Here is a 14,864-nt window from a genome sequence, read left to right as displayed (position 1 = left end):
ACTAAGTGCGACCTTCATGCATGAAAACAGAGTAGATATGAACATACTGTTTTTTTCTCTCCTTTTTGAAATATTGCATTGACATTATTTTTTGAGACCATCATTAATATCTTTGTATATTGTGGTGGCAGAAAGACTGCCCCGATGGGAGCTACATTTGGTTGAAGATTTTATAAAAATTGTTTTCTAATATAAGTAATCACCTTTATTTTGTTCTGGGTTATTGTTATGTTTTGTAAGGTTTGGGTGGACCCTTGTACACTGTGGCAGCTGACCACGCCCATGGGGGGAAGTCCCGTGAGGGGCCACAGGTCAGGCTCAGCTCTGGACACACAAACACAGATTATATCTTTATTTTGACAGTTTGTGAAGCCACCAGAGGTGGCGGTAGTGAGTAGAAGATGGAGCCTGGCTGGGTTAGTATTCCTCAGGGCGCTGGAACAGCAGTTCCTCTGGTAGCAGTGCTGTAGTGAAAAGAACTGAGAGAAGGAGTACAATAAGATATTCACAGAGTCCCCAGTATGGAGAAGCCCCGAGATAGGGAGAGCTGGTCCTCGAGGAGCGAGTACCAGATCCCTGGGAGCAGAGACTTGTTGGCAAGTACTCACGCAGCAGTTCCACGCAGGAGATGGCACTGGCGCTGGAACGGAGGCAGGCCCTGGAGGAGCGAGTACCTGGTTCCAGGGAGACAGCTCTGAAGAGTAGATGGTAGTAGAACTCACAGATGTTGTCTGTAGCGAATTCTTCCAAGTAGAAGAGGAGTTGGACACAGGCAGCGAGCCAGGGAACATGGGCCCTTGAGGAGCGAGTACTGGTTACCTGATAGCGACCTGAAAGAAGCAGAGAGGCCCCCGAGGAGCGGGTACCCCGTTAGCAGATAAGAGTCCAATAGTAGTTGGAGGCGGAGTAGCTGGGTACGGACAGTGAATCACATCCGTAGGAAATCCCCTTGCTGACTCAACGGCTAGCAATAAACAATAGGCTTAAATATCCGGGCAGCGTGATGTCATCACAGGGGGACGCCCCTGAGGTTCGCACCACAGAGGAAATAAGAATGAGGGCCGCACGGCGCGCGCCCTAAGGTACCTGAGGAGCATGGTGGGAGGCAGCGCCCAAGCCGGTCCGGGGGACGCCGGAGAGGACAGTGGGCAGACGCCGCGGCAGCCAGACGTCCACAAGGAGCAGGAGGAGTCGCAGAAAAAGAAAGGTAGGCGGAGTGAAGCCGTCAGGCAGCGACGGTTGCAACAGTTATTCACAGTGTTGGTGTTTTTTTCCCCTTCATTTAATTTTTACCAATAGCTTTTATTGAACCAATGTAAGAATTACCTACAGATGATCTTATCCAGAGCTCCATGTCTAAAAATAGCTTAAGGAAAAGAAGGCACAGTGCACTCATGCCTGAACACAAAACATAATAAGCTGATATATTGATCAATATATTTTATTCAGTTTCTAAAATCAAAAGTAATTCATATCAAAAAATATCCTCTTCCCAATGTATCTGGTGCATGTTCTTTTCACATGTAAATTAAAAGTTAAATGTAATTTTTTTGAACAAAGACAGTAAATAAAAAACAACTAAATACTCTTCTGTTTTAAGTGATAACACTGTTATGTTAATACATAAGTGTAAAAAAAAAAACACCTTTTCTTAATATTGCCTGCTTTGTACCATAGCAAGGATATGCTCTTTACCTTCTCCTGTACATCATGCAAAAAAAAAAAGTTATCAAAATCAAATATATTAGTCAAATCACATTTTTTTAATAATACAGCTTTAATGTTCAAAACACTGGAAAAATAATGTGAGATACAATGGTGCTTAAAAATAAATGTGTAAAGCAGAAATACTTTCACTGAAAGCACATTTTTTGGGCCTGGCTCAAACAATGTGGTGGTCAGTACATTGGTCTGTCGTATGGAGCATCTATCTTCAGGAATATCTACAAGTCTTACTGTACATTTCTTGGCTGGCAGGTTATGGGAACCTTGTGCTATACATTTACAGAATTTTATTTATTTATTTATTTAAAATTTTTATATACCGGCATTCATGTTGCAAACACATCATGCCGGTTTACATATAACAGGGGTGTACAGTGAACAATTCAATAACCTATTAGTGTAGAAGGAAGCAGTTACAAATAACAAGGTAATAGAACTGGGAGGAGAGAAGAAAAGGGAGAGAATAACATTAGGTATAGGTATTTACATTAGTAATAACATTTTTACATGTGGAAGTGGTAGAATGAGTGAGAGATTGTTTTGTGGCAGACATAGGTAAGATATATATTATCTTACCTATAATGTGGCTTAAAGGCATTTCTCAAATCTCTCCTCATATCTAATTGGGTTTTCAGAACATCCATAAATAAATTTGCATACAATTGAGGCAGTGCACATGCAACTCTATCTCATGAATAGTTATTAGGCATGGCCTGAAAGCTTAAGTAGATCAGTGTCCACAAGAGCTGGAGGTTGTCTACTACTCCTGCTTATGATCCGTCATCTTGACTTGGTTCAGACTGATGGTTTGATGGTCCCTTATTTAGAACATCTATTTCAGTTTTCTATTCTGTGTCTGGGAACCCCCTGGTCACCCATTAGATGGCCCTAAATCCCTGCCCATATAGGTAACAGGAAAGAGAGGGATAGTGAGTTACCATCCTATTAGCACCTCGCCCCTCCTCAGAGATGGTTGGACCCCCTTCATTAAAGTGGGGCTAGGACTAGGTGAGGTGTGGCATTTGGGTTAAGCTTTTGAGCAGTGAGGAGCTCTTGGTGTATTTTCAGTTCGGCGTGAGGCTCCTCCCTCTCACTGGGTTTATTTGTTTGGAGGCTATTCCTTTCCTGGCACTGCCTGCCAGTCTGGATCAGCCTCAGGTTAGGAACAGAGACTTTGTTAAGCGTTTTGGTCATTTTGAGGAGTTACACTGCAGTGGATGCCTGAGCCTTTTTGCTGATGGAAGTTCCCTGGATCTGGAGGCCAAGACACTGAAGACCTGGTAGAGCCCCCGTCTAGGAGAGAGAGACAGATCTACAGTGACGGTCATTTGGATTTTCTTGTCTATCAGAGAGTTTCACCCGTTTGGTTGGTGAGGAGGTTCTTGCCACCCCTCCTCAGCTGGGGGCCGGGCTGTAATAGCTCAGTCCTGGATTTCTTAACACCAGACCTTTCCGTCTGACAGGTCACAGATACCAGGAAGAAGGCGAAAGACACAGGAGACTCACAGAGGAATCTCCATCCTAAGGGGCCAGGCACAGGCTGGGTGACAGAGAAAATAACCTTGGACTCAGGAGGGATTTTTCTATATTAAAGGGGATCCCCTCACCGGTAGGATTTTCATTTGTCATCTGGGATAGTTAAACACTCAAGGACAAGAGTGCTAAGCTTAAAGCCCAGGGCACCCGAGCCTAGGAACAGATACACAGAGTAACCTCACAAATTTAGATTGATTGGACATTGAGTTACATTTTTTTAAAGAATCAGTAAAGTTTTCTTTTGAATAACTAGTGCTGTGTCCCACTTTGTCTGTCCTCAGCAACACAGCATTAACAGCCATCAGAGTAACCATCAGGAAACATAGATCTGAGGAAAAAGCACATCACTGCCGGGGGCCACTAAGGTCTGCCTTCACCCCCCCCCCCCGTAGAAAGAACCTACTCCTTGGGGGACTGCAGGATGGGGAGAGAATAGTGAAGGCAGCCCCAGAAAACCTAATTTCTTTTGGTGCCCTTTGGGATCTATTAAAACCATGAAGAAAGGGTTACATGTGTTTTGTTGAAGACCTAGCAGCATAAAACACTAAACATACTTAAAGCAGTACACACATTGGAGCTATGTACCAAATCCTGTGAGAAATGACTCAGGTAATGCGCCGTTTTAACACAGCTTAGTAAATAGTCATTGTTCTTGTGAGCCGCGTGGATGTGCAAGGAATGGTGAGGCATTAAGCCGGATAAATAAATAGGCCCCTTGGCTGCCTAGTGGTGAAAATCAGCGCTAAACGCCAAACCTTTTTTTCCCCATCCTTATTCCACCTGAATGGCCACTCACTTTTTAAGCTCCTAAATTTAGGTACTCAGCCCTAGTACATTTTGGAAGGGGACAATATAGATGCCTCTCTCTCGAAGTTGGGCAACTAAAAGCTTTGAAAATTGACCTCACAGGGCCTTACTCAATAAAAAAAAAAATGTCTTCCCAAAGGCACAGAATGGAGAGAAGACCATTTTTTAATAAAGCCGATAATATCCAGTAGCTTATTTTGTTCCTCTTTAGTTGCTGTATCATCCCACAGTAAAGCTACTCTGTTAAAGAGCTGATTACAGCCTCCCAAATTAGATTAGAATACTCTTTAAAAATTCTAAAAGCATAAAAAAATCTTAAAATAGTGAAATATTTGCTTATCATGGGTCATTTACATAGTTTCCTTTGGAATCTACACACTTTCAAGTCACCTTCCATATACAAACTATACATTAATTTTGTGCAATAAAGTGACTTGCATATTATGGTCATTTTCTTGTGAACTCAGTTCTCTGACATCAATGCACCATCCTCTTTTTTTTTTTCCTGTTCCTTATGAACATTTTCCTTGGTTATAACCTGATATTTACGGTGACATTTTGTCCATCTGACACCAGCGAAGTACCGTTGACCGGATGGTTCAGAACCCAGTCTGGGAAGGTGCTTAACTGAAAAATGCTCATGGCCCACGTGTTCATAGCCAGGCTGAGGAGAAGGACTCCCATAATATTCATAAGCACCCCGGTTCTTGCCTAAAAATAAGGTAAAGAAAGAGAGATCTATGAGACTTAAAACCTCACTGCTCCTGAGCCTCAATTATACCGACACGAATATTAGGGATGCGCTTTCTTTCGAAACGAATTAAGACATTTCAACAGAATCTCCCATTTCTTTTCACTTCATTTCAGAAACAGAACTAAAGAAAAATGAATCCCCACTTCCTCTCTCCGCTGGCAACATTTAAAAGTTCAAGCCCCATGAGCCTGCCCCCCTCCGTATCGTACCACGTCTGTGTGGTCCACCATACAACTGAGGCAGGAACAATCCTCAGTCTCTCCTGCCCCACCAGGTTTGTATTTCAAAACGGCATCAGCCAGCATTGAGGCAATTGCAATTCTGGGATAAGGACCCCACTGTGAAACACAGAACCAGTGGTGAATTTAGACTTGGGAAAGAGATAAGATGGAGTGGGAATGGCTTGAAATGTTTAATATTGGCGGCAAGGGATTTTTCAGCGGGGGGTCCTGGACCCATTTAGTTTTCTCCTTCATGGGTTGTTTTTTGGTTTTTTTTGGGGGGGGGGAGTTCATTCATTTTGCTGTTTATTTCATTTCAAATAGACAAAACTAATTTAAGTTTCCACCTCTAATTAATAGTACTCCATTGTTAATCAAGTAATATAGTTGCTAACAGTTCACTTAAATGAATTATAATAAAGGTCATCCCATAGCACGCAGGGAAGACCTTTTTATTGAACCAGCTTAATTTGTGAGAGAGTTATAGTCTCTTCCAATGATCTGATGAGTGAGGACTTCTTTCTTTCTTTCTCAAATTTGAAATCCCGCCTATCCTTTAAAAATTACAAAGAAGGGGACTTCTGGTGACACTGGCCATCTGAGAAGTCACTGGTGAGGTGACCTCCATGAGAGCCTCCTGATTTTTCATATCTCCTACCTTTTTTTTTTTTTTTGGAAAGTTTTGGGTTTTACATTGGCATCTATGAGTGCAGATTTCACGCAAGTCGTGTTGAGTTAGTTTGGAACGTCGACGCGCTCAGTGCGAGTCCCTAAAGTGAAGGAAAAAGAAAAGGAGAAGCTGCCCCTTCCTGATACCAAGATGGGGACATGAGCAAGCAATCTTTACTGAAACTCAAAGAGGATTTGTACGTGACATATAAAAAAACATTACTGCTGCATTGACGGATCAACTTAGCAAATTACAATCCGCAATGGAGAAAATGTCCGAAAAGATTAGCATGCAGGCCATGAAATTATCTGATCGTGACAACAGGATTACGGTGCACGAAATAGCGCATGATCAGCTTACTGATAAATATTAATAATAATATTTATTAATTCTGTTATTTGTAAAGCCTTGTTGCTAATTTATTGTTAATTGTAAACCGCGGTGATGTATATTTTACGTACTGCGGTATATAAAAACCTCTAAATAAATAAATAAATAAAGGTGGAGTTGAAAAAAGAAAATGCGGCCTTGTTGGACAGAATTGAAGATCAGGAGAATAGGGCATGAAGGAATAATATCCCTGTCATTGTTCTTGCTGAATCTATCACAGAACCCAAGTTGCTGAATTTCTTGCAAATATGGCTTCCGGAGGCACTGGCCTATCGCTGGAAACGGAGTCCATTCTTGTGGAAAGAGCATACTGGATCGGCGTTAGGAAGGATAATGATTCCAGGCCTAGGCCGGTAATTGCATGCATCTTGAATTTTGCAGACAAGTCAAAGTGATGCACATATTTCAAAAGCAGAAAGGCAAGTTGGAATGGGATGGCCATTCTCTGCTTTTATTTGGTGAATTCTCCATTAAAGTTTCAGAGGTGTGGCGAAAAATGGCACCAATCTGCACAGCACTATATCGTAAAGGAGTTAAATTTTAATTACAATATCCTGCAAGGCTCTGTGTATTTACCAATGGAAGGACTCTTATTTTACATAATAAGGAACAGGCCTAACAATATCTTGATGCTCTGTGAGGCCTTTTGTTGTTTGAAAAGTGGAAGATGATGGTTCCTGAAATGCCAGGTTAAATATTTTACCTCTTGGTCAGCTTATTTTTGTGGTGGCCTTATGGAAACTTTACTCTTTCTTTTTTGTTTATACTGTTCCATATACTTGCTCATTGCCTTCAGGTTGACCGATATTTTTTTTTTTATAAGATATTTCTCTTGAGAAGCCACAAGGGCCTGCAACTTCTGATACCTTTGGTAATTCTGACACCTTTTTTTTTTTTTTTGCATACATGCAATTAGTTTTCAGATAATATTTGCTGGATTGATAAGAGCCTTTTCCTGTTTTTCTAGTTTTTTCACTTTCAAGTAAATTTTAAATTGCCAACACATGTAAATTTTGGAGTTTACATGCATGGCTGGGCCTTTTGCGCATTGCGTGCATTTTACAATGGGCCCGGCCATGCGTATAAACCCCTGTACGTGCCAAAGTGCCAGGCCTCTCCATGCGCACACATGTTATAAAATCGGCACATCCATGTGCAATTGCCAGGAACAGCACGCTGCTTTTAAAACCGACTCCATTATTTTTATTTCGACTGCCTTTTTACCTTCCCTGATAGTGGGGCGGATTTTAAGAGCCCTGCTCGTCTAAATCCGCCCAAATCCTGGCGGATTTAGGCGAGCAGGGCCCTGCGCGCCGGTGAGCCTATTTTACATAGGCCTACCGGCGCGCGCAGAGCCCCGGGACTCGCGTAAGTCCCGGGGTTTTCGGAGGGGGGCGTGTCGGGGCGTGTCGGGGGGCGGGACCGAGCGCAGCGCCGTTTTGGGGGCGTGTTGGGAGGCGTAAATCCCCCGACAAAGGTAAGGATGGGGTTTAGTCAGGGCCGGGCGGGTGGGTTAGGTAGGGGAAGGGAGGGAAAGGTGAGGGGAGGGCAAAAGAAAGTTCCCTCCGAGGCCGCTCCGATTTCGGAGCGGCCTCGGAGGGAACGGGGGTAGGCTGCGCAGCTCGGCACGCGCCGGCTATACGTAATTGATAGCCTTGCGCGCGCCGATCCAGGATTTTAGCGGATACGCGCGGCTCCGCGCGTATCTACTAAAATCCCGTGTACTTTTGCTTGCGCCTGATGCGCCAGCAAAAGTAGGCCTATTCGCTCGGTTTGAAAATCTACCCCAGTGTGTTCTGACCATAATGGTGGTTCATATTATTGGCAGTTTCTATGCTTGTTTAACCCCTGTTTATTTTGCTTGGTCTTCTTCTTCACTTGGAGATTCAGGTATGACAATTGATAATCGAGCCCTCTAGGACACATTTTGGGAAGAAGATTGGATGAAGAAGGTGGGGTTCCTTGAAGAAATTTGACTTTGGTGTTATGTGTTTGTCTTTGTCTTGTGTCCTGGTATGTGGTATGAATGTGGAATGGTTTCTGATTTGTATTGGCGGGTTTTGCTCTTTATTGCTAGTGATAGTAGCTATACTATGGGTGGATATTTTTCACATTGGTACAGGTAATGGCCTGGACATCTATGCTGGATAATTTTGGCTATTGATATACATTGTTTTTGAATTGCCCCTGCTTGTTTGGGATGGGTGAATTAAATGTATTCTCTTTAAATGTGGATGGCATATTGTATTTTTTCAAGAGACTCACCTAACACTTGGGCCGATACAGTAAAGTCTGTGGGAGAGCAGGCAAACGCCTGCTCTCCCGGCGCACGCACCAGCCACTTGCCGGTGCACGCGATTCAGTATTTAAATTAGGTCTGGCGGTAGATCCGGGTAAAAGGAGGCGCTAGGGACACTAGCACATCCCTAGCGCCTCCTTTTTGACAGGAGCGGCGGCTGTCAGCGGGTTTGACAGCCGACGCTCAATTTTGCCGGCGTTGGTTCTCGAGCCCGCTGACAGCCACGGGCTCGGAAACCAGACGCCGGCAAAATTGAGTGTCCGGTTTTTGGCCCGACAGCCGCGGGCCGAATTCAAATGTTTGGGTTTTTTTTACTTTTTTTACTCTTCGGGACCTCCGACTTAATATCGCTATGATATTAAGTCGAAGGGTGCACAGAAAAGCAGTTTTTACTGCTTTTCTGTGCACTTTCCTGGTGCCGGAAGAAATTAGCGCTATTAGGTGCCACGGGTTGGACGCGCATTTTCCTCCCTTTACTGAATAAGGGGTAAGGGAAAACGCGGGTCCAATAGCAGGCTAACAGTGCACTCCGTCGGAGCGCACGGTACTGTATCGGCCTGACTGATTGAGCACAAAAAGTTGCAATCTTAGTGGGCACAGGGACAAACAAGAAGGAAAATCAACAAAAAGAGTTGTGTGCTGCGATAACTCTTATAGTGGCTAGTTAGTAAAATAAAATGTTTAGCAGGGTGAGTATCAGTCAACATACAACATCAAAGCACCTATCTTGTAAAAAATTATTCTCAATTAAATCCTTTTCAAATTTTGATGTTGTATGGTGAGTGATATCACCCTGTTAAACATTTTATTTTTACTAACTAACCACTATAAGGGTTATCGCGGCACATAACTTTTTTTTGTTGATCTTTATTCAGCCACACCAGATCTTGAGAAAGTTTGTTCTAGATTTTTTCAGTACCTCATATCACTAAATATTTTGGATGCACATTTAACATCTTTAAATGCTCCAATAACAATAAGTAAAATTGGATTTGCCATTAAATCCTTGAAATTAGATATAGCACCTGGCTTGGATGTCTTTGGCTCCGAATTTTACAAACTGCTTTCTACAAAGGTTTGGCACCTCTGCTAGATATTATAATCATTGTTTCACCCAGGGGTTTTTTGTACAGGGGCTAATCATTTTTTAATTACTGTCTTTTTGAAACCGGGAAGGGATTCCATCAATCCTGGCTCCTATTGGCTTATATATTTGATTAATGTTGATATTAAATTGTTGGCTTCTATTCTTGCATACCGCTTGAGTGTGATCTTGCCCTCCATAATTTCGATGCATCAAACTGGCTTTGTCAAAAGGCGTCATGGCGTGCGGAATTATTAGAGGCTTGTATAACCCTTGCCCCTAAAATCATGCAGGATTGTTGATTAGCCTTGATGCTGAAAAGACATTTGACAAAGTTCAGTGGCCATACATGACTTGGGTGCTGGAAAGGTTTGAGATTTCTGGCTCCTTTTTGGGGTCGATATGTCTATTATATGCCTTCTCTCAGGCTCAGCTAAGAATCAATAGACAATCTCTCACTTATTTTCTTTACATTGTGACACTCAAGGTTGCCTGCTTTCACCATTATTATACCTGTTAACTGTCAAACCTTTGGCACTTAAACTTAAGTCTTCAGAGGTAGTTAAAGGATTTATGTTAGGCTCTTCTGAATATCGTATATGGTTATGTGCAGATGACATGCTTTTGTTTATTGGCAATCTTTCTGTCTGTCTCTCATATAATGGATCTTTTTATTAGGTTTGGTAGTTTTGTGGGGTTGAGGATTAATTTTACCAAATCCGAGGCTTTGATATTAAATGACCCCACTAAATTAAATTGAAGGGGAGCTGGGTACAAAATACGTTGAAATATTTAGGTATCCAGGTTACTAAGGATTGGAGAAATGACTTACCTGATAATTTCGTTTTCCTTAGTGTAGACAGATGGACTCAGGACCAATGGGTATAGTGTACTCCTAACAGCAGTTGGGAGATGGAGTCAGATTTCAATCTGATGTCAGCCTACATATACCCATGCAGGAAGCTTAGCTCTTCAGTATTCTCCTCGAAAAGCAATTGTGGATATATGTGTGTTTTAATAACTTGATTAACTTGGCTAACTTGAATAACTAGGACTGATTAAACTGATTTCCAAATTGGAGACCACCAGTGCACTCAACCGAAAAACGCCACTCGACAACTACAGGTGTCTTGAACTAGGGGTAATACCTGGCTTACCCGTGCTTGTCTTGCTCTCGGGGATTGTCACCTGAGGTTTCCAGATTTAGGGGCAGCCATGGGCGGGATGCTGAGTCCATCTGTCTACACTAAGGAAAACGAAATTATCAAGTAAGTAATTTCTCCATTTCCTAGCATGTAGCAGATGGACGCAGGACCAATGAGATGTACAAAAGCTATTCCCAAACCGGGTGGGAGACTGCCCGTGGCCCACTTAGTACTGCCCTTGCAAATGATGTGTCCTCCCGGGCCTGGATATCCAGGCGGTAGAACCTCGAGAAGGTATGTATGGAGAACAACTTCGCCACCCGACAGATCTCGGCATGTGACAGCATCTTGGTTTCCACCCAGGACACTACCTGGGCCCTTGTAGAATGGGCCTTGACTTGTAGAGGTGGAGGCTTCCCTGCCTCTATGTTGCCCACCTTGATTACTTCTTTGATCCAGCAGGCAATGGTTGCCCACAAGGCTGATTCCCTCTGTTTCTTTCCACTGTGAAGGACAAACAGGTGGTCCATCTTTCGTACAGATTCTGATCTTTCCAGGTATCGGACTAGGATTTTGCTGATGTTAAGATGGCGAAGAAGGCGTGAGTCTTCCGAGTCCTTATGTTCGTCTGGAGATGGCAGCGAGATGGTTTGGTTTAGATGGAAATGAGAGACCACCTTCGGAAGGAAAGAGGGGACAGTGTGAAGCTGTATGGATCCCGGTGTGAACCTGAGGAATGGCTCCCGACAGGATAGTGCTTGAAGCTCGGAGATGTGACGGGCTGAACATATTGCCACTAGGAATGCAATCTTCAAGGTCAGGAGCTGTAGTGACATACCGTGTGTAGGTCTGAAGGAAGCTCCCGCAAGGAAGTCTAGTAATAGATTGAGATTCCATAGGGGCACCGGCCACTTTAGTGGTGGTCGGATTTGCTTGACCCCTCTCAGGAAGCGGGAGACTTCTGGATGGGATGATAGACTGATGCCGTCCACTTTGGTTCTGAAACAGGCCAGTGCGGCCACCTGAACCTTGAGGGAATTGAGAGACAACCCCTTCTTCAAGCCATCCTGCAGAAATTCTAGGATTATGGGAATTTTGATTGTCCGCGGAAGGATGTTGGGGTCCTCACATCAGGCATCGAATATTCTCCATATTTGTATGTAAGTCAGAGACGTGGAAAACTTATGTGCTCAGAGCAAGGTGTCAATCACTGCATTAGAATATCCGCTCTTCATCAGGTGAGTCCTCTCAATGGCCAGACTGTAAGCGAGAACCGAGTTGGGTCTTCATGGAGGATCGGTCCTTGCCGGAGACACAGAGGGTTCCCCGCAAGAAGTCTGCTTACCATGGCCTTCTTGGCCAGTCCAGGGCCACTAAAAGTACTAGCCCCCTGTGGTGTTCTATCTTGCTGATGATCCCGCCCAGTAGTGGCCATGGGGGAAATGCGTACAGCAGGTCTTCCTGTGGCCAGGTCTGGATGAGGAAATCGATTCCTGGGATTGCAGTTCTCGTCTACAGCTGAAGAACTTGGGAACTTCGGTGTTGGGCCGGGTTGCCAGGAGATCCATGGCTACGGTTCCCCAGTGGTTTACTATCAACTGGGCGGCTGTGGTTGACAGCGTCCATTCCCCTGGGTCTAGACTGTCTCTGCTGAGGTAGTCCGCAGTGATGTTGTCTTTTCCCACGATGTGGGCAGCTGAGATCCCTTGCAGGTTTGCTTCCTCCCACGCCATTAGGGGGTCTATTTCCAGGGACACCTGTTGGCTTCTGGTTCCTCCCTGGTGGCTGATGTAGGCAACTGTTGTGGCATTGTCCGACATGAGTCTGACAGATTCGCCTCAGAGTCTGTGATTGAACCATAGGCAGGCTAGTCTGACCGCTCAGACTTCCAGCCAGTTTATGTTCCATCCCGATTCTTCCTTGTCCCATTGCCCCTGGGCCATCAGTTCCTGGCAGTGGGATCCCCACCCTCGCAGGCTCGCATCTGTGGTGAGCAAGATCCAGATTGGAGGTGATAGGTTATCATGGTGGTTTAAACGTTGTTTATATAAGACGAATCCTGATTTACTGATTGATTTGCACACTCCTGGTCTCAAATGACTAGTCTTAATGTATCCCCCAAGGATATTAGTCTTTGCTTTGAATATTGTACAAAACTTTCCCAGGATGCTAAATTTCAGGAGTTTTATTATAAATTATTACATGTAGGGATGTGAATCATTTATCTGACGATTGAAAATATCGTCCGATATTTTCAATATCGTCAGATATCTGGGGGTCCCCGATAGCGATAGGAAACCCCACGATTAATTTAGTGGGTTTTCTTATCGTTATGGGGGGGAGGGCGGGAAGAAAGGACACAACCTAAAAACACAACCTGACCCTTTAAAATGAGTTTGTTAGTATCCCCCACCCTCTGAACCCCCCCAAAAAAATTTTAAATACCTGGTGGTCCAGCGGGGGTCCCGGGAGCATTCTCCCGTGCTCGGGCTGTCGGCTGCCACTAATCAAAATGGCGCCGATGGCCCTTTGCTCTTACCATGTGACGGGGCTATCAGTGCCATTGGTCGGCCCCTGTCACATGGTAGGTGCACTGGATGGCCCGCACCATTTTTAAAGATGGCGCCGGCCGTCCATTGCTCCTACCATGTGACAGGGACCGGCCAATGGCACGGATACCCTGTCACATGCTAAGGGCAAAGGGCCATCAGCGCCATTTTGTTTACTGGCAGCCGACAGCCCGAGCACGGGAGAATGCTCCCGGGACCCCCGCTGGACCACCAGGTATTTAAAAAAATGTTTTTGGGGGGGGGGTCCGGAGGGTGGGGGGATACTAACAAACTCATTTTAAAGAGTTGGCTGTATTTTTTGGTATCAGCTCGGGCGCAGCCGATAAAAAAAAACCCGATCGGACTGCAAGAAATAAATTTCATGATGTGAATCGGAACCGGAATCCGAACAGATACCGGTTCCGATTCACATCTCTATTACATTGCATTATATTGATCATATCAAGGCTTGTAAATTTAGCATAACTCAGTCCGATTCTTGTTCCAGATGCAGAACTGAAAGATGTTCTTGAATTCATAAATGTCTCTTATGTCCTAAGATTTTTTTCTTTCTGGGAGGAGGTTTTCTCTCTAATTCATAGAGTTACTGAGACCCGCTTTCCTTTGATGATCATTTTTGTTTTTGGGGTCTCCTCTTTTAATATATCCACTTCCAAGGGCTTTTTTGTTTATGAGGCCCTATTAGTAGCTTTTTTCTATATATTGAAAGTTTGGATTCAACCAAAGCCGCCTCCTCTTGCATCATGGTTTTCTGTCATGGCTGCTTGGATGCATATAGAAAGATTAGATGTAGAGTTTACTTATCGTAAATTGTCTAATGGTTATAAGCTAGCTTGGATGTCTCTTTACAATCTTTTGACTGAATCACTTAAAGACCATTTAAAACGATTGGGTTTTCGTACTCAATGGTGTTGATGATCTTTGAAGGACAATTGTTGATATGTTGGTAAACATGTGGGATGTGTGAGTGTCTTGTCTTGTTATTGTGGATGACTTATTGCCACTGTTACTTGTTACTCTGTTCCTGCTTTTATGCTTGCTTGTTAACATAGGGGCTGATTTTAAGAGCCCTGCTCGCGTAAATCCGCCCGGATTTACGCGAGCAGGGCCTTGCGCACCGGCGCGCCTATTTTCCATAGGCCTGCCAGCGCGCGCAGAGCCCCGGGACTCGCGTAAGTCCCGGGGTTTTTCGAGGGGGGCGTGTCGGGGGCGTGTCAGGGGCGGGGCCGATCGGCGTGGCGTTTTGGGGGCGGGACGCTGCTTTTCGGGGGCAGGCCCAGGGGTGTGCTTTCGGCCCGGGGCGGTCCGGGGGCGTGGCCGTGCCCTCCGGAAATGCCCCCAGGTCGCGTCTCGGCGCGCTAGCGGCCCGCTGGCGCGCGGGGATTTACTTCTCCCTCCGGGAGGCGTAAATCCCCGGCCAAAAGGTAGGGGGGTTTAGATAGGGCCGGGGGGGTGGGTTAGATAGAGGAAGGGAGGGGAAGGTGAGGGGAGGGCGAAAGCGAGTTCCCTCCGAGGCCGCTCCGATTTCGGAGCGGCCTCGGAGGGAACGGAGGCAGGCTGCGCGGCTCGGCGCACGCCGGCTGCACAAAATCGGCAGCCTTGCGTGCGCCGATCCTGGATTTTAGCGGCTACGCACGTATCTACTAAAATCCAGCGTACTTTT

At 44.9% G+C, this 14,864-nt stretch overlaps 1 protein-coding gene across 1 annotated transcript in view; it reads right to left on the bottom strand.

Moving 5' to 3' along the window:
- Positions 1-4,515: 4,515 nt before the first annotated feature.
- The window catches only part of SLC13A3 (solute carrier family 13 member 3), a 105,394-nt gene continuing 95,045 nt past the window's right edge, over positions 4,516-14,864 (bottom strand). The window contains exon 13 of the mRNA XM_029612300.1: positions 4,516-4,779. Coding sequence (XP_029468160.1) covers positions 4,600-4,779 — 180 coding nt within the window. The 3' untranslated portion in view covers positions 4,516-4,599. The remainder of the gene's footprint in view (positions 4,780-14,864) is intronic.

The sequence above is a fragment of the Rhinatrema bivittatum genome, chromosome 8 (assembly GCF_901001135.1).
Source record: "Rhinatrema bivittatum chromosome 8, aRhiBiv1.1, whole genome shotgun sequence".
Classification (NCBI taxonomy): Eukaryota; Metazoa; Chordata; class Amphibia; order Gymnophiona; family Rhinatrematidae; genus Rhinatrema; species Rhinatrema bivittatum.
This window is presented reverse-complemented; position numbering and strand designations above follow the sequence as displayed.